At 49.9% G+C, this 27,905-nt stretch overlaps 2 protein-coding genes across 5 annotated transcripts; one reads left to right on the forward strand and one right to left on the reverse strand.

The window, feature by feature from the left end:
- The first annotated feature begins 3,670 nt into the window (after positions 1–3,670).
- Positions 3,671–22,894, forward strand: GOLGA1 (golgin A1). Of its 3 annotated transcripts, XR_015183969.1 has the most exons (23): positions 3,671–3,953; positions 5,492–5,582; positions 6,981–7,055; positions 7,548–7,645; positions 8,112–8,144; positions 8,902–9,030; positions 9,337–9,506; positions 9,910–10,021; positions 10,145–10,240; positions 10,448–10,573; positions 11,723–11,818; positions 12,263–12,358; positions 12,628–12,780; positions 12,999–13,094; positions 13,825–13,914; positions 15,159–15,261; positions 16,154–16,311; positions 16,790–16,951; positions 17,471–17,530; positions 18,334–18,504; positions 19,476–19,562; positions 20,413–20,566; positions 22,449–22,894. XR_015183969.1 is itself a non-coding variant. In XM_009947332.2 (22 exons), exons 1-22 carry the CDS (start codon positions 3,819–3,821, stop codon positions 20,491–20,493), a joined length of 2,418 nt encoding a protein of 805 aa, XP_009945634.1. In that variant the 5' UTR covers positions 3,671–3,818; the 3' UTR covers positions 20,494–22,894. The 3 variants fall into 3 exon arrangements, 2 of the variants coding, with proteins under 2 accessions (XP_009945634.1, XP_086331709.1); XM_009947332.2 differs by having other exon boundaries at positions 20,413–22,894; XM_086475583.1 differs by having other exon boundaries at positions 9,349–9,506; positions 20,413–22,894.
- Positions 22,895–23,744: 850 nt separating this feature from the next.
- ARPC5L (actin related protein 2/3 complex subunit 5 like) lies at positions 23,745–27,563 on the reverse strand. 2 transcript variants are annotated; one of them, XM_086475740.1, is made up of 4 exons: positions 27,424–27,563; positions 27,036–27,108; positions 26,535–26,711; positions 23,745–24,261 (listed from the first exon to the last, which is right to left on the reverse strand). In XM_086475740.1, the coding sequence occupies exons 1-4, from the start codon at positions 27,561–27,563 to the stop codon at positions 24,199–24,201; spliced, it is 453 nt and encodes a 150-aa protein (XP_086331866.1). In that variant the 3' UTR covers positions 23,745–24,198. The 2 variants fall into 2 exon arrangements, with proteins under 2 accessions (XP_086331866.1, XP_086331865.1); XM_086475739.1 differs by having other exon boundaries at positions 27,036–27,121; positions 27,422–27,563.
- Between the last annotated feature and the right edge of the window lie 342 nt (positions 27,564–27,905).

Consider the following 27,905-nt stretch of genomic DNA (forward strand, 5'->3'; position numbering starts at 1 on the left):
ATGACTGTCCAAGTCAAAAATTCACTCTTGAGGCCCCTCCCTCTCTCGCCTACTGACCTTCTGTTCAGGAGGCACGCTGCGGGCAGGGCTAAAGATTGAAACGATAAAGATTTCACTGCTGTTGCGTCAGGAGGGGTATGAAATTGTTCTTTGTAAGCAAAAGGCTGATACCCTCTGTCTGCTCTAGCTGTAGCTACGATGAGTATCCTCCCTTCTCACCCAAAGCAACTGAAGATCAAAATATTGGTATTTCCCCCTCCAAGTCAAAGCTTGTCTTGTTTGAACTTACTAAGTCATTCTAAACTTGTGCTGCTGTGTGCTGTGTGCTATGGTCGTAGGCACCTTCTCGATGTATCCTTGTATGTACTGAAAAAAATCTGGTTTATGTATCTAGCAGTTCTCTGTGGAAGCAAATCAAAGACTGAACCATTTTTAAGTGAGAAGAGAATGAATCCTTTTCTTCTCAGGCCTAATGCCTTCCCTCTTGTCTCGCTCTCCCTTGCTCCATGTATCTTTATTGCTCACGTTAGCGGAGAAGACTTGCCGCCACCAGGCAATCCCGAATTCAAGGGGTAAATAGGTAACACATGGAGAGGAGAATGTGAACTGGACTGACTGGCCTTACTGGACTGCTGCTGCCTGGCTCCCTGCTGCCTGCATGGGATACGTTCAAATGAAGCCTGCTCCCGCAGCAGCCGCCTTTTGTGCGTGCTCCTGTTCAGACCGGGTTCAGAACATCTAGCCAGTTACTGCCCTTGCCTCTGGTGTTTTCCCCTTTGGCTTCCCAAAATAACAACGAGAGGGGAGTCCAGGACTATGAGTCTTCAGTGCTCTGGTTTTTCATTATTCTCAGGATGGGACGGGTCATTTTGCTTCGTGCACGAGCTGCACGGAGCACTGCCTGCTGTGCAAGCGGGACTCGCTCCCCGGAGCGCTTTCTTGAGAAGTTTCGGGACGGTTTGTTTGGGTGGTTCATAAAAATGGTGCTGTCGAGTCAAGACTTACTGAACACCTCAAGACTGTTCCCCAGGGAGATGGGCAGAGGTGTCCTTTAAGGAGCATAGGAAATAGATGGGGGATACAGGAAATCAGGCTTCAAATAATCCTCTTCCAAAGCTACAACTTCAGTAGCTCTGGTCAGGCTTCTCCTCTAAGGACGGGGTGAAAGTGCCGCTCCAAGACTCATCCCTGGCGTGCTGTGGGGAAGCACCTCCCCTGCCCCGTGCTGTAACTCCATGCTGTGCTTCAAGTCTGCTTTCTCCTGAAAGCTCAAAAGCTTGGAATCTGTCTGAACAGCTTTTCTGTCTTGAGGCTTCTTTTGTAAAAGCTTTACCTGTGTTCGATTCCTCAGTGACTGTTCTGACTGCAGACCACCGGTGGCAGCAGTGGCAGAGCCCTCCTCCAGTCCTGCCTGTTCCACGGGACGTGGCGGCTTAGTTTTGGCACCTGATCTGTGGTGGCTGCTGCTCCTGGGAGGAGGCAGCTCCGCAGGCAGTAACAGCACTTAGAAACAAGGGGAAAACCCTCATACCCAGCACTGCAGGCTGCTCTGTGCAACCAGTACCGTTAGGCTCGCTGCAGCCAGGCTCCGCGTGAGGGATGCTGGCACAGAGGACGCAGGCAGAGATCTCCAGAGCAAGATGATACGTTCCTGAGGTGGCTCTCTTACATTTTTAGTATCTTTGACTTTTAGAGCAATACTGTTTCTGTGACCAAAGGTACTGCAAGGGCTTCAAAGATCTGGACGTCCACATAGAAAGCAGGGGAGGAGCACACGTATCTGCTTTATATTTAGGAATGAAAGTAAGGCACTTCCCCCCACCCCAAACCATTACTCTGCCAAGACAGCGGAGGTTTAGTTCAGGATTTCTGAATCTGACAGATCTTTTGGGGGATTAAGGAGTGTCTCTGAATTCCAATTGACTCATATTAATAAGTGCCAGCTGCCCAGATGCACGCGTAGATGTTTTGCTCTTAAAGATCCTGGTTTCATTCACGTGGGGAGCAGACTTCAGTGCAACTTGCTGGCCCAGAGGAGCCCCCTGCGCAGTGCAGACCGTACCAGAGCCAGGAACAGCAGCTGTTCCTTCAAGAAGAAAAACCTGTTGTGAGTATCTGCCCCATTGACTTCGCGGATTTCCTTTGGCACGTGTTTATTCTCACTTCTCCCTTGTAAGTGACTCCTTGGGAGCAGGATTCCACCTCATGCAGCCTAAAAAGCCCAAGTTGCTTCTGCCCTGGGCAAGGCTCAGTGAGGAGGATAAGGGGAAGGCAGGTGGGAGAGGGAGGGAGCGCGGGGAGGAACTGTGCCTCAGCCCGCCCATCTGCAGAGGGGAAAGGAGCATTTGCCTCTCCGAGAATCAGATTATTTACTACCAAAAGTAATTTTATAGTGAATTGGTTTATTTTACAGCCATGTGCCTGTATATCGTATTTTGGTAAAAACATATTTTCCTTAAAATATATAGAGATGTATAAATAAACTTTTTTTTTTTGAGCAAATAGCCTTTTTTTTGCAAGGGATCTGTAAATCGCCAAAGCACTGTAATACCAGAAACTATTCTGCCGTTGTTCTTGGTGTCGTGGGGAGGAAAAAAAGTATGTTTGCGTTACCGCTGGCAATTTCGGGGAGAAGTAGAAGCTGAGCTCCTGCCCCGTCTCCGAGCCGCCCAGCGGGCTGGCCGGGAACAGACACCGGGACGCGAGGCTGCTCGCCGCCGCCGCCACGGTCTGAGCCTTTTCCTGGGACTTCCGAGCACGTTTCTGTCCGCTGTTGTTTCCGCCGGCGGCCGCTCGCCCCCCCCCCCCCGCCCCGCTCCGGTGCCGCTGGGGCCGGGCCGGGCCGGGCCGCAGGGGGCTCCGCCGGGCGCCGTTCGCGTTCCCTCCCATGTACGCGCCTGTTGTCAGAGCTGCCTTGCCGTGCCGGCCGTGTCGAAGGAGTTTATTGTGAATAAACTGTGGCAAACGCTTGTACCGAGCCGGCTCCTGGGGGGCGCGGCGGGGCGGGCGGGACAAGCGGCGGGGGGGGAAAAGTGCGGCCCGCCCCACTGCGCCTGCGCACTGACCCTGCGCACGGCGCCCCGCGGCTTCCGGCCTGCGCGGCGCTTCCGGGTCAGCGTCACCAGGGGAAGCGGCGACGGTGGCGGCCCCGGGGTCCCGGCGGCGGCGAAGCCAGGCCAGGCCATGGGCGGTGAGGGCGGCGGGCCGTTGGGGCAGGCCGCGGAGCTGGGCTGGGGAGCTGGGGGGCGGCGGGGCCGGACGGCAGCGCTCGGCCGGGGGCCCCGGGGGAGCGGCGGAGGGGCCGCCGCTGCCTCAGGGAAGAGCTGCAGCCGCCGCGGACCGGCCTGCGGGGCACGGGCCGGTCCTGAGCTTCGCTCGCCTTTGGGTGCGGGCCGGGCTGCAGAGACCCGCCCGCACACCGCTCCCGCAACGGCCGCCGGCGCGTCCCGGCGGGGCCAGCCGTGCCGCGGAACGCTGTCGCGGTTTGGGTTCGTTTGGGGTTTTTTTAAAAGGTTCTGGTCTGGGTGACTTTTTTGTTAGCGTATTATAGCAGGTGTGGTATTAAAAGGCATATGGTTACCTTTAAATGTTTAATATGGGTGGAAATCTTTAGTGTGGGAATCATCTCTCTTTAATTTGCAGGTGCTGGTAGGCTGTGAAGGCTTTAATGGAACTAGAAACGCGGTAAAACAGTGGATGAGGCACAAAATTAGATCTTGGCACCTGGAAGCTTTAAACAGAGCGTCAGTGTGTTAAACGTGTTGGAGGTAGTGGCTTTTCAAAGTCCCTGGACATTGCAGTGCTTGTAGAGTGGTAAAATGTTTGCAAAATTGAAGAAGAAGATAGCAGAAGAGGCAGCTATTGCCCCCAGGCCCGGAGGAGCTGCCAGGATACCCAGGTCTGTCAGTAAGGAGTCCATTACCTCCGTGGGAGCAGACTCCGGAGATGACTTTGTAAGTTACACCTTGCTTTGAATTTTGATTTCTCTTAGTGTTTCTGTTACAGCCTCGCAGACACCATCCTAAGTCTAGTGTACGAGTGGAGTATGTATTGTGGTGTCTTTGTAGGTGTGTGTCTTAATGCATAGATGAGTCATTAGCTTGAGTAAACTTCAGTACTGAAGAGAAAATGTTTGTATCTTAACTGTAGTACTTAACCAGGAGGCTGGTATTCCCATGTAAACAGGAGTTACAAAGCTGTCTCAATACAGAATGTTGTTAAAGAGACATAAAACATTGAATAAAGCTGTAGTAACCTGTTTGTTAGATACCTGTAGTATCTGAAGTAGTTACTGAAGCAGCAGGAAAGCAAGCGAGGTGCTGGTTGGCTGTCGCCTTGCTATGGGCCTGTGCTTCCCTCGTGCCTTCCTGGCTCTCTTCCTACCCGAGCATCGGTTTGTGTCACTGCCCAAGCACGTGGGTGCAGTTTTGTTGCGCTCAAAACTATTGTAGTTCCTCCAACGCCTGGTTTAAACCCTCTTTCACCACAAAGCATTGTTTAATCACGGTGTGTAATTCCGGGAGCATGTGGGTTCACTGAAGCCCTGTGAGCCCCTGGCCCCTCTGCCCGTGATGGACATCGTCTGTTTGAAAACCCGGACTGAGACCCGGTGTCGCACCCCTGTGGGCGCCAGCAGGGCCGCTGTGTTGCAGCAAGTTGTTTCGTCGTTCGGGTTTGCTCTCCACAAAATGGAGACGTCACTGACACTGTTGATTTTTAACTCGTTTTTTCTGAAGCACAGCTGAAATTCCAGTTCTGTTAAGCAGAAAGTTGGAGCTCCTGATGTTTAAATACATTTTACAATGGCAATATATTTGTCTTGAGTTTTTTCTGAAATTTTTCTGCGCATAACAGATTCTCTTGCAGAAATTTTATTTACCATCTCACGAGTTTAGAGAACAGAAACCCAGTAATGACGGTGGCTGAAGTCTGGAGCGGTTTCCAGAAAACCTGCAGGAACTAGTTGGTTCAGCCGTATTCAGTTACCTGCTCTTCACACTGGTTGGTATGGGGCAGAAAGCCCCACAGAGAACCGTAGGTCAGTTATGCAGTGGGTGTTGCATGGGAAGACTTGGTGCTTAAGCAAGCTTATCCTACGTGAAGAGCGTTACTGGTTTTTTCTACCTATTTTTTCCAGAGACTTTTGTTTGGACCCATCCTGAAACACGGTTTTTCCCCCCTTCATCATTTTATGATGCTGTCTCCTCAGTGGTCGGTTTGAACAACCAGTTTTCAGCTGTAGCTTCTTTTAGAAGCGTTGTATTTCGTGGTTCGGACCAGCGGTGCAGAACTGGCTGGTCGAGCCCTTACTGGTTTTCTTCTGCAGCACTTCTTACACATCCTGCTGTGCTAGTTCAGCTGTCCCCTTCACCTGAGAAACAGAAGGGTTATTCCCAGGTGGGGGAAAGTGTTTATTACTAGAGAGTTAGCATATGGCAGGATCACTTTTTCTAAGTTTTCTAAGTTCTGTGAGTATTGTTTTTCTACCAAGGCTTCTGATGGAAGCAGCTCTAGAGAGGATCTTTCGTCCCAGTTGTTCAGAAGAAATGAACAAATACGAAAACTGGAGGTCAAGCTGTCCGGTATGTGCCTTGATACATATAAAACCCTATTACTTCAGGAAATATTTTCCTCTAAGCTTAAGTGTTTTAATTTATTAAAAATACATGGGTTTAGGTGGTTTTTGAGAATTGGTTTGTAACAGCCCCGTTGATTGTACTGTATGTAGCGTCCAGCATAACTGATTTTTTCTAGATGACTGACTCTCTTCTGCTGATTCCGCAACACGTTTATGTGGTTCTTTTGAACAGCTGGGGCAGCTTTCCATGTCCGAGCTTCAAATTGTGTCTTTCCCCACTTTTATTTTACTTACTCTGTGGACGTAATGGTTTGTTTCTCTTGGGATCTAAGCTTTCTGATGTTGACAATAACACAGTGCCACCCTTAAGGAAGTGAACTTTGAAATGAAGAAAAAGCAAAGGATTCAACATAAACCAGTTTTGAGGCTTTTTTTCTTTTTAAGATAATACCTTGCTCTGTAAAGCTGTAGTCAGGGCTCTGCTCTGGCACTGCCCTCCATCCCTGTTGTATGGAGTGGGTCGGAGACTGGGCTAAACTGTGTTGTGCTGCTGCTTCCCAGAGCCCGTAGGCAGCTTGGAAAATAAGGAGAGATTATAGCCAGCTCAGGGTTATTTTAATGTGTTCTGGAGACTTATCAGGCTCCTGTTCAGTGCAAGAAAATACAGGATTCAAAAGGATTTCACGCTGGAGTTTGCAAGGGCAAAGTGTTCACGTGTTTGCATAGGGTAAACTTCAGAGTGCTGGCTGGGGCCTAGTACGAGAGGGGGAGGCTCTGAGTGTCAGGAGACTGGTGCAAGCGGCCCAATCCGTAGGTAAATCCTCCTCTCCGTGGTACAGAACCTTCTCCAAGGTGTGTGTGTGTTTTGGTTGGGGTGGTTTGTGCCCGCCGGCCTCGCCAGTTCTGCTGGGCGGGCAGGGCCGTGGCAAGCGCAGGCCGAGCGGCAGCGCCAGCCAGGGCTCAGCCCATGGGCACTGTGTGACGGGCAAGGAGCAGCGTGGAGCAAGGCTGCAGGTGTCCGGATTGCCCCATCCTCGCGTCCCCCATGAGAGAGACCTCTCCTCCGCAGGGTCAGACAGGCTGCTGTTCCGGAGGCCGTCGGAAGCGGGGATCGCTCTTGGCTCCCTGGCGCTGCCCCTCTGTGTGTCACCAGGCCAGGCCCTCCCGTGTGTACCCACTGTTCCCCGATGGCCAGTACAGAACTGTTTGCTTGTGGTCATTGTTACGGTCACCCAAGTTTTCCTCAGCAGGAATGATTTTCTGATGGAGAAAATCATCGTCATTTTCCACTCATCTTTCTTTCTTTTTTTTTTTTTTTTCTTTTTTTTTTTTTTTCCCCCTAAAAATTTCCTTCCCCAATGTCTGTTCATTCCTGGTCTGTGCTTCTCCCTCCTCACACAAGATTATGCTGATCAGATCCGAAACTTGCAGAAGATAAAAGAGAAGCTTGAAAATGCATTAGAAAAGCATCAGGATTGTACGTACTTTTCTTTTTCCTTTTTTTTTTTCTTTTTAAGTTAGAAATTGTAATGGTTGGAAGGAAACAGGTTTAATGTACAGATGATTTAATCGTTTCCTTCCAAACTGTGCACCTCTAGGTTGTGAAGGCTTAAAACACAAGTTCTTGCCGTGTTTGCAGTGTAAAAAGCAGTAGCGGTGAATTGGCCGTTGAACAAAGTTGTTCCTGTACATCTTTTGCCAAATTTGGGGCTAACGTGCAGGCGAGATCATTTTGGAACCTACAGTTTTGTTATAATCCAGTGAGGAGCAGTAATTCTGTTATTTCTGGCGTTTGTCCAACGTGCAAGCAGGGTGAGGTAAGAAGTGGCACAGCGTCAGTGCTAGAGAGTCAAGATGGGGCTAATTACTTGCAGAAGCAGCTCTTTAAAGTTATAAATAACTTACAGAAAATTGAGAAACTGTTTTAAAAGATGAGTTTTTAATGTAGCTGGTGGTTCTCTGTTGATAGCCTCCATGAGGAAGTTTCAGGAGCAGAATGAAGCTCACCAGGCCAGTCGAGCCAAGATGGCTGAAGGGATGGCTTTGGCCTTAGAAAAAAAGGACCAGGTAACAGAGCTTGGACAAACCGCTTTGGGCTGTCTGGGGAGGTCTGAGGGCCTGACCTTGGTGCTTTGTGTTGAGTTCAAACGCCCGAAACGGCGTGGGGCTCGTCGCTGTCCTGACTGCTCTGCTGTTTTTAAAGAGAGCCCACAGCCGTTTCTAGTGAACAGCTGAGCTTGCGCTTGGGTTTGGTGAGATTCAGTTCCAGCAGACCTGCTCTCACCTTTGTTTTATTTTACGTGCCTAAAGCTTACGTGTTCAGGTAGTGTAAATGATTCCTCAGCCTTTCTATATTAAAACAGCGGCTGTTACTTTTCTTTTGCTGATTGTTTTTTTAATCATTACTACAACTTAGTATCTCTGTTAAAAATACAAATACAAATTCTTTTTTTTTTTTTTTTAACCCATAATTGCTGTCCTTGAAAGTCTACAAAGTGATATTTTATTTTTTCCCCCCTGCTTTCTTGTTCAGGAGTGGATGGAAAAACTGGGTCAAGTTGAAAAGGTAATTAACCTTTGGGGGTTTTGTGTGGGTTTGTTTTTTGGTTTTGTTTTTCTTTGTGTGTGTGTGTGTATTTGTCAAGAGCAGCCTGCACACTTCCTACAGCTCAGCTCTGTTCAGCCCTTTTTATTATTTGCTCTTTGTTCAGTGGGAGAGGACAAACACTTGCTTTCGTTACTAGCCCCAATGCTTCAGGAGATATTTCTGGAATTATTCTTCAGTGGGGAAGTAAAGAATGGTGGGTTGCAATGAGAAAGATGTACTTCAGGGGTGGAACAGTAGTTCCCTTCATTACAGAGGAGGCAGCTGGGATGCAGGAGGAGGTAGTGACCTCGTCAAGGTCTTGCAGTAGGTCCGTCTGTTTCGTAAAATAAATGGAGCTGTTTGGGATTTTTAATATGGGATTTCAGTCCGGTAGTTGTTCTAACTGTTCGCTTAGTCTAGTTTAAAGTACCTCTGCTTATGAAGACATTGAAGGTGCTGCTATTTGCTGGCCATTCAGTTAGGTGATCATTGGCTGCCTTGTAATGAATAAGGATTTTTTTGGAGACTTTTGACATTCAGTAATTTGCTCCACATTGCCTACTGCGACACGAACGGGGAGGAGTTTTTAGTTCCAGAGTTCTGCATGTAGCACCATCAGGGAGCATTAGGGCTGCAAGGCAAGATTCCTTTCCTAGAGAGTTTGACTGAACTCCCCCTGACTTGAAATGAGTGTACAGATATTCTTGGATTCCTTTTGGTTTTCTTGGTTTATCAGGAAAAAAAAAAGCTTGAAGCACAGTTACAAGAAATGAGGGAGCAGAGTTTGAACCTTTTTCAAAAAAGAGATGAAATTGATGAACTGGAGGGCTTTCAGCAGCAGGAAATGGCCAAAGTTAAACACATGGTAAGACTATTTTAAACTTTTTTTTTTCTTTCCTAAAATTTCTGTTAGAATACCGAGTCGTGGTAGCTCTGCGTTAATTTTTTAGCGCTTTTGCCTGCGTACAGTCTTGGTCAGTGTCAAAATCCTATCAGTGGGTACGTGCATACAGTAATACAGGGTTTATTTCAACAGTGACTTTTCTGGGAGTTACTTATTATCTCATTTAATTCTGCTCATAACTTAATAAAACAGCAAAGTTTTGATTAGAAGGCTTCATCAGTATTACCGGGCTGTCTGTATTGTCAAAGATAATGTTCTAATATTCAGCTTTTGAAAAAGGAAGAATCTCTGAGCAAAACAGAGCAGGAGTTAGAGGCGTGCACTCGAGAACTAGCCCACGCTAAAGAGGTGCTTCAGGCTGCAAGCAGCGAGTCGACAGGCCTCAGGCAGGATCTCCAGGAGCTGCAGCAGCGGTTCTCGGAGCTGGAGGCGCAGAGGTACGGATGTGGCGTTGCGGGAGGAGCAGCGTGTGCATTTCCCCTGCACTTCTGCTCCAGGCCCAGATCTGTCTTCAAAAAAAAGAGTTTATGTAGTGACTTGACTGAGTAATTGCTTCTGGTACGCCGATGTGCATGTAAATGCCAAGTTTATGTTTCTTTTCAGGCCAGTTAAAGTAGTACCTGTTTAGGGTTTTGTATGCTTGTGGTGGTTTATTTTTTTTTTTCATAGTTTGAATGATTAACTGTCACCTTTTTTGGAAAATGTATAAACAAGCAGTGGCTTTTAGGACAAGAAAATCTTATTGGTGCTTAGTCTGTTTTCATAAGCAGCGGAATTATCTGCTAGAGGTTGTTTTCCTGAAATGGTATGTCACTTTTTTTTTATTCTTTTTCTGTGAAGAGATGAACTATTGACAGCTGAGACAAATGCAGAAAATAAGATCACTGCTCTGGAGTTAAGAGAACAGGAGCTACAAACTGTCATTCAGCAGCTTTCTGTAGACTTGCAAAATGTAAGTTTGAGTTAAGTGAGATTTGATTCTGAGAGCTCCTTGTCTGCAGAAGTTAGATTAGATACCAGTTATGTGGTTTTGGAAATCTAAGTTTCAAAGCAAGTAATTTCTCAAAATTTTTAGGCTCGAGTTGCTGGTTCTGGTTGTGAGAAGAGACTGGAAATGTTACAGGTGGAGCATGACTCTCTGAAGGTGGAATATGAACAACACAAGCAAAAGGTGAAGTGTTTTCAGATGCATCTGCTGTGTATGTTTGGGTAATGCGCTGTGAGTTTGAAATTTGGTGTCTAGAAAGTGTTTTAGGATCATACTGTCATTTCAAATACGACTTTTCTCTTTCTAATGGCACTTTTTAAAGTCAAACCACAATGGATTAGCTGAAAGCTTCAGTACAAAAAAAGATTCTGTGATTTCTTGTTCTCACAGGTGACTTTTGAATTTGCTGAGAGAAATAAACTTACTGAGCAGCTGCAGGAAAAAGTGTCTTCCTTGGAAAAAAAGCTAGAAAGAAATCTTTCAGGGGATGAACACGTGCAGGAGCTACTCAGAGAGGTAATTATGTATTTATAGATTGCTTAAAAGTGCAGTCTTAGTGAGATTTTCTTGTTAAGGACATACATTACTTCTCACATGTGGAAATAATATATGATGACACGATGCAGGCACATTTGTCCCTTCGGTGCCTATCGGCACGCTGTCTGTGCTGGACAGAGCTGGGTGGGGGATTACCCGGAGCCTCTTCGTGTCGACACTGCACAGATGGCTTTACTGGTCTTTCTGCGTTGTCTGGCTGCTTAGAGGCCAAAGAGCAGCTTTTTGACGTCCCCCCAGGAGGCAGAACAACTTGGGAGTTTCGTTGGTTAACGCTTACAGAGAACAGTGAGCACTTTTCCTTGTGCTTTGTCTTCTGTTACCACGACTTGCAAGGCACTGGGGCGGGGAGGGGAGCTGGTTTGGCCACAGGTGTACACACAGGATGTATATCGAAAGCTTGAGCCTCGGAAGTGTTAAGAAACAGCTGAAAACAGAAAGAACTGAGCTTTGGTTGATGCCCTTTCTCTCATTACTTCTCGATCCCTTTCTTGAGCACTGGTGCTCCTGTTCAGAATCAGCTTGGAGCAGCGTTTCCCCAGCTGGGCCTTGGGGAGAGAAGGGAAAGTGTGCTCTTCCTTGGTCAGGCTTGTCTACAAGACACATCAACTTGATGTTGCTGTGATAAAAGACCTCGGCTTAGTAAACTCGAGCCAGTTTAAAGTCAATGTAGGGGCACTAAAACATTTTGGAAAGTAACTGCCCTAGCTAGCAAATGTTTTACCTTCTTTGTGTATTTGCTGAGATGCAGGAGAAGTTAAGCTTTCAAAAAAATGTTTGTTTTAATCTGTTAAACTTGGCCTGGGTTAGATCAGCCGCTACGTCGTCATTTTCCGAGTTTCCGTCCGGATCATGACAGGATGCCAGTGGATTTTGGGTTCTTAATGTTAATGATGTTGTCCCCAGGGCAGCGTGATCTGTGGAGGCCCTGTGCAGTAGCATCAAACTTGCTGGTTTCCAAGAGCGCAGCTGTAGTGCATGTCAAAATAACTGTTCCATTTTAGTTTGACCTTATTAATGAAATAAAAAGAACAATGTTAACTAAAAAAACCAACAACTTACCTCTTTGTCCACCCTCCCTCCTGTTCTTCATCTCCACGTAATCTTCAGAAAGCTGCTCTTGAGCAGAAACTGGATGAAACCAGGCAGCAGGTACTGACAGACAGGACGCGTCACACCGAGACTGTGAACTGGCTGGAAACACAGGTGAGTGGGTTTTTTATGTCACTACAAACTCCCTCTGTTTCCAGCCTCTCTATGCCCTGTACCTCCTCCCCTCGCTGCACTCGTGCCCTCAGCCAAAGGTGAGACTGCATGTGCCGTGTAGCCTTGAAAGGAAGGTCCCGTTGATCGGTGTCTCTGGTCATCTCCCCTCCTTCAGTGGCGGGCAAGGGCCTGGAGGTTATGGAGTCAGAGGTTTCATGCCCGTCTTCCCTGTCCTAAGAAACAAATAGCTGAAGTGCAAGCGTTGGGGGGCGGGGGGGCGTGGTGTGGTGAGGAGATTTTAAAAGCAGGAGGTGGTCTCTGAACTATGTGGTTTCACGGTTTTAATGTTGACCTTCCCTTACTGGATCGTCCCACGTGCCGTACACTTCTCCTAATAACGTAGGTGCCAGTGGATAAGGACTTTAATGTATGGTTATATTTTAGAATAAAGAACTGGAACAAAAACTACAGATTGCTACAGAGGCATTGAAAAAGAGCAAAGAAGCAGCTGCTGAGCAGGATCTGAAGATCCAGAAGTTGGTGAGTATCCTGCATGACATTTCACCGACCAGTAGCAGAGCAGCCTTCAGCATCTCCGGAGACACTCACTTCTCTGTGTGTGTTTCATTACTCAAATGTTTTCTTCCTGTTTATCCCCTAAACTAGTGTCTGTGTGTGAGCACATGATGCTGCTGCCAAAGGAATCGTGTTGCTTCGGTTTGAGTGTACGTCTCGTGGAATGGTGTCTGATTCTTGTCAAAGCTTCAAAATACCATTTTGTTAACATAGCCTTCTTTATTTCTCTTAAGCAAACTGATCTAGAGGATGAAAGCAGTAAACTACAGCAACAGATTTTAAGTGAGAAACATCAGTATGATCAGAAAGTAACTGGGCTGGAGTCTCAAATTGCTGCTCTGGAAACAGCTTGGGAATTCGATAAAACAGCTGCTCAGCAGAAGATCGTAAGTACAGAAACGGTTCAGTGGGCCCTGTGAGTCTTCACAAAATGATTTTAACACAGCTTGTGGACCTTGCATGTTGCCTCAGCACTCCTAGCGTTGTAACAGACCGTCTCATACTTTGAGAAACTAAATATGAAGAGAGCATTTGGTGTGTTTAATGGTTTAAATAAAGCATTAGTATACTTGTACTTGGTATTTACACAATCTTTATTTTACAGAGCCAGTTGGAAAAGGAAAATGAAAATCTAAGTGGAAGTAGAGAAGAGTATGAGAGCTCTTTGAAAAAGCAAGAGTCTGAATTGAACAGGCTCAGGGTAAGGACTTAACTGGGTAGTGGCGTAGGTTAAAAACAGCCAAGTTTGAGGAACAGTTAACGGCGAGGTGTGTTACGTTCTCAGTACTTGGAGTCCCGTTACCTTCAGGTTGCATGTACTGTGTAAAGCTGTACATCAACTTTGGTACTCCCTAGAAATGCATTTGAGGAGCGTGACAAATGGCTGATCCTTTTCTGAAACAGAATGCTTGGGTCTGCCTAAATCAGGCAGAAATAATACATTCCCCTATTGTCAGGCAGGAAGAGCTTTTAAGTCCTGTTAGCAGTAATGAATAGAGAGTAGTGCAACATCAAATTCCACCCATAGCATTCAAAACAAAAGTTAAAAACCTGTAAATACCTGACCAACTTGTACTCAGTCTTTTGACTAATTTTAGATTGTTGAAAGCTTTTTCTGTAGCTGCTCTTGGGTGCACAATTGGAGTGAAGATCAGTTGTAGGAAGGAGCTACTCCTTTGTAACGGAGACGTGAAGCTAAAAGATCTTTTAAGCCTTGGGTATGTTCAGCCTCTGACAGCAGTTCTGTGTTGCTCTTGCACGTGCAGATAGCAGCAGTGCGGTAGAACAAACCAGTAACTCTCATTTGGAAGTAAATCATGGTGTCTCAGAACACCCGTAAATTCTAGTTGCTAATAAATTTGGGTTTAAAGATGAGAGCCTGACTTGACTTGGTTGTCTTGAGTGACCTCTGAATTACTTTTGGTTTGCAGAATGAGTTGAGCAGCAGAGAGACTGTCAGCGTTGAAATTGCCAAAGCATTGGAAGAAACACGAAAACAGAGAGAGGAGTTAGAACAGCAGGTTGGTTCGTACTGACAGGCTGAAATGCACTTGGGTGGTCCCTGCCTGTCACAGACTGGGCTAGATCGGACTTAATTACCCTAACAGTCAGGCACATCAATCAGAATCACATCCTCAGCACACAAGACAGCAGTGGTTGCCTCAGTAAACTTGAAACTTAAGGGTGTCGTGTGTAAAGGCCTGCACAAGAATGTCGTCAGCTTGGGTGAGGTATCCCGTGGGAAGCATGTACAACGCCAGTGGCTGCAAAGCTAGGGATATCTGCAGGTTCCTGGGCTTAAGAGTTACAGCAAGGTTGGCAGGTGAGTGCAAACAGCTGAGGGGAAGACCAGGTAGTAGCAAATGAATACATTTGCCCAGAATTAAGGTGACTGGTATTTCAGAGCCTTTTAAATCTGTAAGATGGTGCGTAGTCCCTGTGGGCCAGCCGTCCTGGGCCACTGACTAGTTGGCAGTTTGTTTTAGAGGAACCTGTTCATTCTGCTGCTGTTCTTTTTGGTGCTTATATCCCACCTTTGTCCCTCTGAAGCACAGCAGTGTAAGATTGTAGATTTCCTCGTAGGGAGGAGGTTGTAACCAGTAACCAAATGTAAATTCCAGGTAGTCTTGTCTTGTTCTTATTTTATTAGCAATGGTCATGGTGGATGGTGTGACTTGGGTTTGCTTAAGCCGGGAGCTGCCAGCAGAGCGAGTTTGAATCTCTCCCATCTTCCCGTTCCTCTGTTCTTCTGGGAGGGCCGTAGGTCTGTGCTCGCTGGGTCCGGCGGTGTGTGAAAGGCTTGAAGGTGATCCCTGGTCTTGCTCGGTGGCGGCTGTACAGCTGCCACCTGCTGGTTGCGGGACAAGCTGGGGGGGTGGCACGGAGCGTGTCAGAAGCCAGCTGTGGTTTGGCTCTCACAGCACGCTGGCTGCAGTGCTTTTAGTGAGGCCAGCCTTGCGGAGGTGGTGCCTCCTGCGAGTCTCCGGTAGGTCACAGGCGCCCACGGTGCGTTCCCTCTAGCGCTGACGCCCCACAAACCGCTTCCCCGAGGCGGCGCGGTGCCTCGCACAGAGCTCAGGCAGCCCCTGCCGGTTGTACAGTCCAGCCGCTGCCTTGGTCACCGGTACAAGAATTCTTCTCCAGTCCTTCCCCCACCCCCCAAAGAAAAAATTCGGAACCTGTGAGAGATGTTGAAATCTTTCGATGCCGCCTTCTAGTTTTGTATCTTTAGTGACTTCTGTTTGTTTGTTTGCCTGCTTTGAAGGTTTCACATCTGGCTGCCTTAATAAAGGAAAAAGACCAGCTGCTTGATGAAAAATGTGATATGCTTCTCAAACAGAAGGAAGAACTAAGCCAACTCAGTCAAGGTTAGAATAAATGAGTTTACTGTATCCCAGACAGCTGTGTCTGTCTAAGTACTGTCTCTAGTTCTGGGCTTGCCTGGTAGATCGTAAGAATTCCAGATTTCTCTTCCATACTTAATCTATTAGAATGTTCAAAATCTTGTATCCCTCAGTAACAATTTGACAGTCTCTCTACTGTATCCTTAAAACCACTTTTTAAAATCAAAGGCTTATGTTTATACACCATAAAATAACGAATCTTGCTGTACTTTTTGGAAATGATTGTTTTGTGCAAAACGTGAAATAAATGATACAGATCAAAACCTGCTACTTCATTACACCGCTTTAACAACTGACCTTGCTTGAAAGGTTATGTACGTTCTTAAAGAGCAGCTGCCACTTGGGGCTCCACAGTCACACCAACGAATGAAGTGCAGCCGTCTTCGTTCGGTTCCTAACCCCACCGTGTTTCTCTTGCCACTATTTAGAGAGGGAACAAACCCGTTGCCTCTTGTTGCACCGTTCCATTGGCTAGCCACGTGTCACTAGCCACGTGTCACTAGCCATTTGTGCCAGCCAGCCATTTGTGCTCGCAGCTCGGCCCCGAGTGTTGCTGTGCAGTCACAGCACAAGTCACACAGGCTTTTGGTGGGGGCCTGTTAGAGCAGGTCTAATTGATAATTCTGTTGTTAAGTACTAAAGTCACCCGGACTTTCAGACAGTTGGCTGCTCCTTTGGGAAAACACGCACGTGAGCTTGGGTGGCTTAAATTCCATCATCTTTCTGCCTTTACAACGGAGCAAGGCAAAAGAAGTCAGGATTTGCTGTCACTGTAACGTGCTTTGTTCAAGAAAAATTGTGAGAAACTCCCGTTGGGTTCAGTAGACTGATACTAAGCAGGACTCTCCTTTCTCAGACCGTGAAGCTGCCTTGCTGCAAATGCGCCAGTTGCAGTCTGACATAGAAGCGAGCAACAGCCGAGCAGCGGAGCAGGAAGAAGCGGCGAGAAAGGCCATCGAGGAACTGAAGTTGCAGATACAGGAGTGCCTGTTGGCCAGAGAACAGGAGAAAAACGTGAGTGCGGGTGCAAATCTGATCTGTTCCGACTTCTCGGGGAAACAAGCAGGTGTGCAAGAGACCCCCAGTTCTGCCGTGCCTGCCGCTGCGTGCTTGGAGCGGTTTGCTCTGGCAGCGTGCTCGTGGCCTGAAACACCAGCAGTGCAGACCACCATTACCTGTTCATGTCTCCTCAAGAAAGCTGTTTCCTCTGAGATCTGTGACTGGTTTGTGAAAGAGAACTCCTTCTTTTACTGGATGCACAAAATGTCTTGAGAGAACCGGTATGAAACCGATGAGACAGAGACCCAAAACTAATACGCAGGCCAGTGAGAGATGGAGGCAACTAGATGGCCTCTAGTGCCTTCTGGTTTAAAAAAGCAGCTGCCACCATCCCCCCACTAAACAGCCAAGAAGTCTAGCTTCCTCCTTGGGGAGTGTTCACGGGCTGCAAACGTGATGCCATCTCTCCAGGTCACTCTCTTCATTTTCTCAGGTTTCAGAACCAGAGGAGCTGACGAGAGCCTTGGGCAAGAAGCATTTCCATTCTGCAGAGAGCCGTGTGGTCGAACAGAACGGAGAGGTAGCAGCTGCAGACGTCGTTCAGCTGCAGAAGGATAACAGAGAGCTGGAACAGCAAATTGCTGAGAAAAACAAGGTGAACTGGAACAGCAGAAACAGCTCTTAGTCCTTCCCCTTCTGATTAGAAAGCCAAATAATTGGTGCTGCAGCCTTAGAAGGACGGCCTTACCAAAATGGGGGATCCCATTTGAATCCAGTATTTTGTGAGTAAATTTTTCTCCCCTCTGGATTGTACAAGGATCTAGCAACAGCAGGTAAAAACTGCAGCCAGAATTGTAGGAATCCTTACCTATTTTGGAGGAAAGATGAACCAAACAGTGCTGTTTCCAGCTTTCCTGCAGAGCCCTTTTGTGTGAATTCAGTTCAGTTCCACTGTGCTGTCACATAAAAGCCCAAGTATCCTGTCACGTGCCTGCTAATGTGTGCAGCCAGAAAGGGCAGGACATTCAGGTTGCTTCTCCAGAGCTGTCAACGTGGTTTAATGATTGTTTCCTTCGTTACACTTGTTTGTCCTGGGTTTTTCCAGGTATCTGTGGGTCAAAACGTGTCCTGACAGTGAACACTGTGTTAACCCTATCCTTTGCTGTGCTTACAGATGATAAAGCAGCTACAGCAACGAATGGCAGAACTCAAGAAAACCCTCCAGAAAGAGCTGGTAAGGGTTGTGTTCCTTCAGTCTCCTCAGCTGGTGTGTACTGACAGTTGCTTGTACTACTAATTCCAAAAGCTTGACTGAGAGCGAGGGTGTGATTTTTTTTTACTGGGGCTGTCTGCAGTTCCCTCGTGTTTGCAGGCAGATCAGGGAACCCTTAAATTAAGGAAGTGCGTTATTCTGGGTTCTGTATTGGATGGAGAGCGTGACAGATAGCCATCACTGCTCAGCTCTTGCAACAGAGAATTTTAGCTACAGAAGTGTTCGGTGTTCTTGGCCATTTAGTACGTTTCTGTGGAGTGAACAGCTGAGGTTTGGTTGCTACTTACCTGCCACTCAGTTTAGTTTTACCATGGGAGTGATACCTGCCCCAGGGAAAGCCTCCCTTTAATCCCTCTTAGAATAGTTTTCCTCTCCAAGAAAAACTTGACAAAAAGTTAACGGAGGTTTAAAAACGGTTATTTTTGTTTTGAACTTGAAAACTGTTCTGGAGAAAGCCCACGTTTGAAGGGCACAGAGCAGGTTAGCGATAAGTGAGAATTACCAGGTGATAGTTTCTGCCAGGGAGCCAAATCGTGCTGGTTTGGGTAATGTACGTGTTACGCCAACAGCAACACCCCTGGAGCCTGGGCAGGGGTGAAGACTCTGCTGTGATCCCGTGAAGGATAAGGAGCTGGTCCTGTTGACACCCAGGCTGTACCCACCTTGTGGATACAAGCCCTCTGGGTTCGGTATCTCGGGCCCGGATCCTCTCCCAGTGTCAAGCTGACAGTCTGTGATGTGCTTCTCTTTTTCTTTTTTTTTAGAAAATAAGGCCTGACAGTGAGGTACCTGAAGTACGTGAAAAAGCAAATTCTGAAGTGCCTAATGCTTCTGTGACTGTCACAAACAACTCGGATTTAAATGACTCAAGGGAGATAAACTTTGAATACCTTAAACACGTTGTACTAAAATTCATGTCCTGCCGGGAATCTGAGGTAAAGATCCACCCTTACCTTCTCTTTCTGTCTGTCTTTCCCTCAAAACTGACACCTGTGACCTGCTGAGGACACTTCTGTGCCAGTTCCCTACTTCTGCACTTAAAAGGTTGTTGACTGATTCAGCACAGTGAAGCAAAATAGCTACAATGATCTGTTTGGAAGTACAGATTATTATGAACTCAGTGAAAGGGAAATGTGAATTTTTATATCTTGAAATTAAAGAGGTGAAGCTACAAGAGATTCCCTTTGCACTACTCTAAAAAGCGTGTGCAGTATGTCATGAGAGTTGAGTGTTGTCCATTTAAGAGAGACAGAAAAAAAAACCCAACGAGAGAAAGCCATAAACCACTTGCTGTTGATCTGTGGGAGGTGGTTCCTTGTGCATTTGGAGCTCCTTCACATCCTCCACTCTGTGTCCAAAAAGTTAAAGGTAAAAACCTCGTGCCAGCAGTATAGTTTGCTGAAATACCAGTCCGTGGGTAAGGTCAAGACATACTTGTGCAACTCCATGGGACCCCGAGCGCTGTTTTCTGCTAACTCTGCGTTGTGGCCCCCACTCAGAATAGTTCTGCTGTAGCGTGAACGCGCCCCAGCGCGTCTGCAGCACGGCGGGTTCCCGCCTGCCTGCCTGCTGGTGGAGCAGCTTCCCAAAGCTTGACAGCACCTGGGATGCCGCAGGAGCCAAGCGGCTTCTCTGTCCTCACTAACCAGGCTCCCCCTTGGCTTCTGCCCCCGAAGTGCACAAACCAGCGTTACAGACCAGAAGGCCGGGAAACACAGGCAGGGGAACTGAGGTGCAGGCCATCCCAGTCTGGTGGAGCTGGGGATAAGGGAAGGCTGCTGCTCTGCGCGTCACAGCGGTGACTAGGAAGTGTGTGACCGAACCTACGGAAAAGCCGTGCTGTGCCGTAGTCAGGACGTAGAGCCTGAGAGCCCCCTAAGCAACAAAATCCTGTGCTTTCTTTCAGGCATTCCATCTAATTAAAGCTGTGTCTGTGTTACTGAATTTTTCGCAAGAGGAAGAAAACATGCTTAAAGAAACTCTGGAGTACAAGGTAAGGGTCCTGTCCCACTTGTAGTCTCTAACAGGACTCCCTGCAGATGGAATGAAAACTCTTAGATGCTGGGAGATTATGAACAGTATCTTTTCCAATAAATGTCATTTATTATTGAAATGTTAGCTGATCACATACATACATGTCAGAAAGTGTCCATTTCAGCACGGAAAATAGCAACTTTCCAAGTGCTTCAGAGAAGGAGTAAGGGCACAGGTTTGCCCAGCGGACTTGGTCCGTGGAGGGAAGCTAGAGGCTCCTTGCTGGAGTGCAGCCACATGTTCAAAAGCAGGAAGCCGAATCTTGGTTTGCTGTTTGACGTTGGGCTGATGACACCTAGATCTCTTTCTCCTTCCACTGCATAAAAGGAGACCCCCCTGTGTGTCCCTGGCTCTGTGGTTATTAGCGAGTGTTCCGAAACGAGTGCTGCCCCAGGTCCTTGCACTCCTGCGTGCACCTGCCCGCTCAGTAGGCCGGGCACCTTCGGGCTGCCTGATCGCAGCTACGGGAGGCTTCCGCGCCATCCTGTCCAGGGAGCAGTTCAGTACCAGGCGGACTGAAGGTCCTGTGTTTAACGGACGGTAGAATCGTAGTTCGTCCTTACTTTGGAAGATTGTACGTAAGGGTAACCCCCAGCCCTCTTCCCTTCTGGAACATGGATGCTGTTTCTGCCAGATTTCGCTGTGTGAAAGTGCCCTCACCCGAGTCTGAAGTCTGCAGCGTTCTGTTTCGTAAATAGTTCTTTCCATCAAGTGACGGGGAGGTGCCCGTGCACCCCATTCTTCTTCAGATCTCCAGCTTTTGGAAATGGTCAGCCTAGCGTAACGTGTGTTGTGCTTTCCTGTCCTAGATGTCATGGTTTGGGTCGAAGCCATCTCCAAAAGGCAGTATCCGGCCGTCTATCTCGAGCCCAAGGACGCTGTGGCCTTAAGGGAACCTGAAGATGGGCAGTCAGCATCTAGCCACTTTTTTCTGTGAAAAGCACGCTGCACACACTAATTCAGGTGTGTCTTAATCACTGTCATTGCAGTATTTTGTACAAAACTTTTGATGCTGTTTACAAAACTAATACTGTGCAAGGAGGAACTCTCACTACAAACTGAAACCCCTCTTTGGGCTGGATTCGGGGACCGTTGTCTGATGGTCCCTTGACGGAAGTCGGCTCCTTGCGCTCGCCGCCGTGTGCTCTTGGCACCGAAGGGTCACGGTAACCTCACGGGTGCCGGCGCTGGCGGTTGGAGCCTCCGACACGTGCGTCTGGCGTGGCGGGGAGCCCAGCTTCTGGGCGGAGCGCAGAGCCCGGGAGCTCGGCGCCGTAAAGCTTCCTCGTCCCGCTGTGGAAAGCAAGCGATGGGAAAAAAATGTTGGCAGCGCTGTCCCGAGTGTTTGGCAGTTCGAAGAGCCTTTCAAGGGACAGGAGTGGGAGCTTTAACCAAAAAAGAAATCTGCCTTGCCTTGTTACACTGACCTAACCGATAGTTCGCATTTTTTCATATCACTGTGTAATTTAAGGTGCATATATCCTGGCCTGCAGTCCTGAAGGCTGCATGTTGATGATGATTATTTAATTTGAGAGCACAACTTTAGAGTTGTCTGATTTTACTTTTCTTAAAGAAAAATAATATTTAAAATGGTCTTAATTATAGTACCTAATACTCAGTCGCCTTTAAAACTAACCTATCAGCCTGTACCGTAGGTTATTAGCAGTGGGAAGAAGGGGTAGGAAACCGTTGCAGATTTTTAAAGCTAAATTCCAGGTATTGTACATGCACACTGAGAATACCTTTTATTTAAAAAAAAATATAATAATGACAAAGGATGAAGAATATTGGTACTAAACACTTTGATTTTTATTTTTTTTTCTTACCAGTCTGCTAGCAACAAATCTTCATAACCAGTATCTGCCTCTTTGGTTGTGGTTTTCTGTACTTCAGATACGCTTAAAAACTGTTACGAACATGCAGAGGGCTGTCAGCTGTGCCCTAGCTACTTGGTAAAAGAAACGCTGCTCGTGAGGTTTTTGGGTTTGGGGGCAAAATTCAGCTGTTAATGAATAAATCTTGGTTCCAGCAGCTTGCTTTCCTTCCCCCTTAAGAAAAGGGGACCAAGGGGGCACTTGCCTCGTGGAGTGGAAGCACAATTTTGCCCGTAGTTAACAGCAGCACTGAGAAATCTCGATGGAAAGGGGAAGCAGCAGCAGTAAGTCTGACTTCTTAAAAATGGGACTTTTTTTATTTTCAAAAAACTGCCTGTGTGTGGGACTCGATGAGCAGGCTGCAATCCTGGTGATCCTCTTACAGTGAGGTTTGTGTTACTGACAATACTTTTATTAAATATATTCAAAAAAATTCAGCCTGTCCTCTAATGGAGATAGAGTCACGGTTCAGGTTTTGAACGGCGCTGCCAGGGCTCTGGGTGACGGGGGTGGTGGCAGTCGAGGTGTAGCGTTGGAGTGACAGCCCGGGAGCTGCTCCCTGCAGGGGAGGGGACCCTCCCGGGAGGCGGGGTGAAGGTGCTGCCGCTCCGTACCCCCGCTGCCCTCCCCCGGTTTTGGTAATCCGCCCTGTCCCAGAGGCAGGTACTCGCTGTTACCTTGGCACAAGTGACGCTCCAGTTTAGAGCCAGGTTGTTTATTGGAAATTAAGAAAACCAACCGGATTTTTTTAGTACACTAAAGCTCGTCCAAACACAGTCTCCAGTAACCCGAGCCGTGGCACTTACCGCCAGCCTGGAGGGGTCGATGGAAGAGCAGATCTCTGCTCTGACACGGAAACAGACAATCAAAAAGTGAACGTCTATCAGTTGTTTCTCTACGGAAACAAAGCCGGGGCAGGATAACCCTGTTCATTCTGGGAAGGTTTTATCCTCTAAGGTCTTTTCCTTTAGAATGCCCCTTCGCCCTGGCGTGTTCCTGTGGGACCTGAGACCAGGGCCAGGACTCTCTCCCCTCACGCCAATGCCTGCTGCGTGACTAATGGGTCTGTGCTGATCCTGCCTTGAAAGGGTACTGCTGAGCAGCGAGAACGGCAGTACAGCAGCCGGGAGGAGAGTGGCAGAATCCGAGATGATACGTTCACTAACACGGCTTCAGCTCATACAGGATCAACTTACCATCACCTAGTTCTTAAGTGTTGACTTTTCTTTAGGTATCAGAGCCAGAATGGTGTGTATACGTATATTAAAAACCTAATGCACTTTCCCTTGTACAAGAGCAGTGGTATACGTAATCCTTCCGATGGCCATTGGAGCTCTTTCCTTCTATGCTGTAAATATGGACTGTACTATGAAACACTCTGAAATTTGTGGTGCAATACATTTTGGATCAAAACCCTCATCTTGATTTCTTTCTCTTTATAGTTGTGGTTATCTCCAGGGGGAGGCCATAGCAATTGAAAAGTGAGAGGATGTTAAAGCACGAAACCAGCCCCACCTTCTGCCCAGGGTGAGGACGGGTGTGTCAGCGTGTGGTTAAGGCCTCTCTCTCCCGGAGGGAGTCTGCCAGGAGCGAGGCAGAGCGCTCCTGCCTCCCCCGGTCGCCTCTCCCCGGGGACAGCTGCTGCTGCGCCTTCAGCAGCTGATAAAGGCCGAATGGAGCAGGGCGGCCCCGGGCAGCCGCTTCCCTCGGAGCAGGCGCAGGGGGTGCCAAAAGGGGGGCTCCCTCCTGGCGGCGCCCAGACCCAGAGGGGCACTGGGCAATCCCAGCGCCCTTGCCAAGGGTGCCGCTACGGACAGGGGTTTGAGGAGTCGTATCCTCTCCGGCCAGTCCAGGCTAGCGCACCCCTGCCTGCGGCCTCAAAGGAGGCAGCTCCTCTTGCTCTGCTTAACGTCAGAAGGTGAGAACACTCTAACACAGGGAGAGGCAGTTCTGAAGTACTTCCTCGGCTTTCTAGGATGGACAAGAATACAAACATCAAACCGTGGGGGGTTATGTCTTATATTCACTGCATCTCAGAAGCCTTGATTAGACCCGGTGAGCTTGGTCTCGCTCCCTACAGCCAGCACAGTGGGATTTGAGGACAAATTCTGACCATAGTTCAGAGCATTCACACAAAGGTGGACACAGCTTAGAATTAGTGTCTTGCTGGCCTGCTTTTGAATAAGTGTCAGACTGACTTACAATTCAGCGAAAAATAAACAACTCGTGTGATCCAAGAACTTTATTGATACAGCAGGCACTTGACACTGAAACCAGCCCCCTCGTCCAGCCCGTCCTTCGACCACACGTACAAAACCGCCGTTCTAATGAACACCTCTCCCACCCACGAGCTGTCAGGATCCTGCATCTGCCACAGACAAAACCACCTCTTAAATAAGCAGCACACACAGGATCGTGTATCACCACGCCTCGATACAGCAGCGTCTGAAAACACCTGCTCATTACAGGGGTGGGAGGCAGGGGCGGGCCTTCTCTCTGCCTGTTACAGAGGGATCAGGAGAATGTCTTGGCTCCTATATTGGATAGTTGGAATATGCAGGAATACCTTTACTCTTCCCCTACCTTTAAGGTTAAAAGCATTCCAAGAGGAGGTTTCCATAGTATTTCGGTAGATGGCAATCTCTAATAAAGATGGACCAGCGTCATTTCCTTCTTCCGAGTCCAAGCCTGATCGTTGCCTTGGTTCAAGCTCACAGTCTATTAAACAGTCTTTCTGGCTGTAAGAACTCTTACTATGGACCCGAGGCCTCCTACTGCCAGTGCCTGTGGGGACGGGAAAAGGCGAGAGGTTACACGCAGCCCCTGCGGCGCACACGAGAGGTACCTTAACAGAAAGGCCCCGTGTGTTCGCTAACAGAACCTGCACGGCTCTTCTCCAGAAACTCCTCACACAAAGGCAGCTTGGGCTGTTCCACCTTGTTCTACCCCTTTTTTTGCTCTCAGATCTTTAGAACAGTTAATTGGGGAAAATCTATGTTTTCTCTAGCGCATGCAGACATTAAAGACCTTTTAAGTGATTTCCTTTAGGCACCAAACTCTGTCCTGCAGCGCCCGGTGTCCCCGATCAGGCCGCGGGGTTCTCGGTACCACGGCCCCAGCACGCGGAGCGCTCGCACGGGCGGGTTCGCTCGCGCAGCCCAAGACCACGACACCAAGACCACCGCCAGAACAGCAAATGCAGCTCCCGGGTGGACCCACCTCTGTGTCTCTGCAGGTGCCTCCTTCCCTGCTGCCGCCTCGACCCTCCTGCAGTGCCAAGCTCTGCGTTCGCAGGCTGAGGCCTCCCGCAGCAAATTACTGCGGCACATACATAGTAATGCTCTATAAATGTACTCTGTGACATAAGAGCCAAGGGACTGAAGGGACAATGAAACCAAATACAGTAATTTCGTAAGCCATATACCACCAAATCTGAAGGGAAAGTTACGTTCTCCAAAATCCAAACATCATTTGGATCCAGAGGACACCAACGTTGCGTGTCACTGACGGCGCAGAACGTCTCACCTCCCATATCCCTGAACGGGAGAGGAGGAGGGACTCCTCAGTTTATTTGCATCCCTCAGTGTACCGCATCCTTCCACCGTCTCAGAGAGGATGGATGTGATTATGAAAAAATAAATAGTAAAGCCGACTGTTTACAGCGAGGCGCGTTTGCTTTGCAGACATCATTCAGACAGAGCCCAGTGGGTGCTGCAAGGGGTGACGCGAGACCAGTGACCAGCAGCAGGAGGCACCTCGCTGTCGTCGGGCCACAGACGAAGGCAACGTGTCCCCTCGGAGCAGAACCTGCACGCGCCCGAGCGTCCCCGAGTCACCCGACCGGCTCTACAGGGGGACAGGCCCTTCTCCAGAGGACAGACTGGTGCTACTACTGGGCACTGACTCCTCCCTGAGCAAGCCACACGTCCTACCGGTAGCACCACAAAGCAGAACACGAGCGAGGTGCAAACCCTGCCCAGCCTACTCCAGACCTGCCTCTTTCCTTTCACACACAGGAGGAGATGCTTTACGTGTGCCCACACGCTCTCAGCGCCGTCCTCCTTCCAGTCAGGGTGGTGGTGTGCAATGTTACACACTGGGAGCACCCACCCGTGGTTACCTGAAAACAGTCTCCAGTGGAAACAACAACAGAAAAAAAAACAAAGGAAAAAAACCCCAAGCAGAAGCACGTTCTTTGCTGTCCTGAGAAACTCCCTGGTCGCCTCCTGCCAAGGTTCTGCAGGGCTGGCGCCAGCTGCCAAAGCTGGAGTCCCTCTCCCCGGTTCTGCCTTTACGCAGCCCGTACTCGGGGCAAGTGGCAGCAGCGCCGGCAGCACTGCTGGGGGCCGGGGCACAGGGAGCTGCGGCGTTCCCGGGGATCGCTCCCCAGGAGGAGCGCGACAGCCGGCGCGGCAGCCAAAACCCCTGCAGCGGGGGCGGACTGCAGCGGGATTCCTGACGGGGAATTCATGCCTCGTCTGGGAGAGGGACCGTCCAGCAGTCGCTGACGGACACGTCCTGCCCTCCTCTACCTCACAACGGTCCCATCTCCCCCCGGGTCCCAGCGGGGTCTCTCGGGAGCTCTCGACAGCCTCTCCTCTGCCAGCCCCACAGGTTTGCTAAATCCTGCCCGTCGGCGGAGACGGGCGCGCTGCTGCAGCACTCGGCTGGCGGAAGCTGCCGGACCTGAGCCAGCCCGAGCACCCCCTCGGCCATGGCCTCGGCTCAAAGGGGCGCTGCCAGCTGCACCCTTCTGCCACCCGCCCCTCCGCTCCCAGCGCCGCTCGCTGGGCCCACTCGTTGTAGACGCGGCACTTCCTCCCGCAGACCCTGCCCTGCCGCTGGCTGAGGGCGAGCTCTGACTCACAGGCAAAGCCTGCGAGCACCCAAAAAGGGTCCAGGCTCAACAAGGCCAAAGCTAGAAGGGAGCGCCAGTCACGGCGCCCCGCGGGGGTGAGCCCCCCGCCACCACCGGCTTCTCTTGCAGGGGCTCTCAGGGAAGCCCTGACAAGGGCCCTGCGGAGCGTGGCAGAGCCCAGAGGGCACCAAACACGTACCTTTTCGTGCCACTGAAGTAATATTGCGCTGCTATTTTCTGTTGGCTTCTCAAATCCTTTATAAATGTACTTCATTAACAAGTCAACGCCATTTCTGTCTAAGGAATTCACTGCTTGTTCTATTTCACTGCTTTTAAAAGCCGTGAGGACTTTCAGCATCGTTCCCTGGGCCTGCTCCTGCCGAGACAAGGAAGGGAGAGTACCGTGAGACCCGGCACAGCTGGAAACGATCCCACGGCTTGTGCCCGACCAAGGACGCTGAGGACGGGTGGCTGTGCCAAGGGGTGGCTTCTCTCTGTGACCACCGTTCTCTGCGGGTTTCAGGGCTGAGGGGAGGGAAGGGCCGAGCACATGGGGATCCCCCAGGCAGAAAGCGCGCCACGCTGCTCCTTAACAGCCCCGGCTCCTGATGGGATGCCCGGGGCAGCACCGCGTCCCCCCGAGGCTCCCCGGCGACCCGCCGCCGAGCCCCCGGCCCTGCCCGCGCCCCGGCCCCGGTACCTTCATCGCCTGGCTCTTGGCGTTGAGCGGGGAGCTCCGCAGCGCGGTGTGGAAGGCTCGCAGCGCGTCCCCTGTGCGGCGCAGGAGTCAAGGACCCAAACCGCCCGTGGGAGCCCCGGCCCGGTGCCGCTGCGGCTGCCGAGCGACGCGTTTGTAACCACCGGCACCGCGGCTCGGGGGGGAGGGGGGCGAAGCGCTTCGCGGGCCGCTTCTCCCGGGGCGACTTACGCGGGGATCTGGCTACCGACGCTCGGGGACGGGGCGAGGGCGGGCACGGCGGCGCCTCCGCGCATCTCCCCGGAGCGAGGGCTCCGGGAGGCGCCGGGGCCGGGCGGGAGGCGGCGGCGGGGTCCCGCCCGCCCCCCGTCCCCCCGCTCCCAAAGGATATTGCCTCAGCAGCGCCTCCACCTCGGGGCCGGCGTCGGGCTCGGCCGCCGCCGCCTCCTCGGGCTCCTCCACGAACCGGTTCTCGTCGTACTGGTCGATGTCGAGGCGGCGGAAGCGGGAGGAGAGCGTGCTCCGCGCCATGCCGCCCGCCCGCTCCCCGCCCCGCCCCGCCCCGCCCCGCCGGAACCGGAACCGCCGCCCCCCGCCCCGCCGCAACCGGAACCGGAACCGGCCGCCGAGCCCCGCCCCGCGCGCAGGTGTTTAATGGCGGGAGCCACCCCGGAGGTGGGGCTGACGTAAGGTACGGCTTTATTAAAAATACACGGTATCTGGAAAAAATCAGAACAATGATTTTAATGTACAAATTCCGTCGCTGCAGCAGGTTCGTGTTTCCCAGCGGGACCCTCAGGACGCACCGAGGGGGCGGGAGCCGCCCAGCCCCCCGCGACAGCCGCGACCGGGACGAGGCCGTTCGACGCGGCC

This window comes from Leptosomus discolor, chromosome 19 (genome assembly GCF_034619465.1).
Source record: "Leptosomus discolor isolate bLepDis1 chromosome 19, bLepDis1.hap2, whole genome shotgun sequence".
Classification (NCBI taxonomy): domain Eukaryota; kingdom Metazoa; phylum Chordata; class Aves; order Leptosomiformes; family Leptosomidae; genus Leptosomus; species Leptosomus discolor.

Bases quoted from the DNA above. Each gene is read 5' to 3' on its own strand.
- GOLGA1 (XM_009947332.2), top strand. From the start codon at position 3,819: ATGTTTGCAAAATTGAAGAAGAAGATAGCAGAAGAGGCAGCTATTGCC. The intron at 16,952-17,470 runs GTGAACTGGAAC...CTGTGCTTACAG, and splicing joins AAATTGCTGAGAAAAACAAG to ATGATAAAGCAGCTACAGCA. The intron at 17,531-18,333 runs GTAAGGGTTGTG...CTTTTTTTTTAG, and splicing joins AAACCCTCCAGAAAGAGCTG to AAAATAAGGCCTGACAGTGA.
- ARPC5L (XM_086475739.1), bottom strand. From the start codon at position 27,563: ATGGCGCGGAGCACGCTCTCCTCCCGCTTCCGCCGCCTCGACATCGAC. The intron at 27,122-27,421 runs ATCCTTTGGGAG...TGGGTCCTTGAC, and splicing joins GGAGGCGCTGCTGAGGCAAT to TCCTGCGCCGCACAGGGGAC. The intron at 24,262-26,534 runs GTACGTGTTTGG...CCGTCCCCACAG, and splicing joins TACTTCAGTGGCACGAAAAG to GCACTGGCAGTAGGAGGCCT.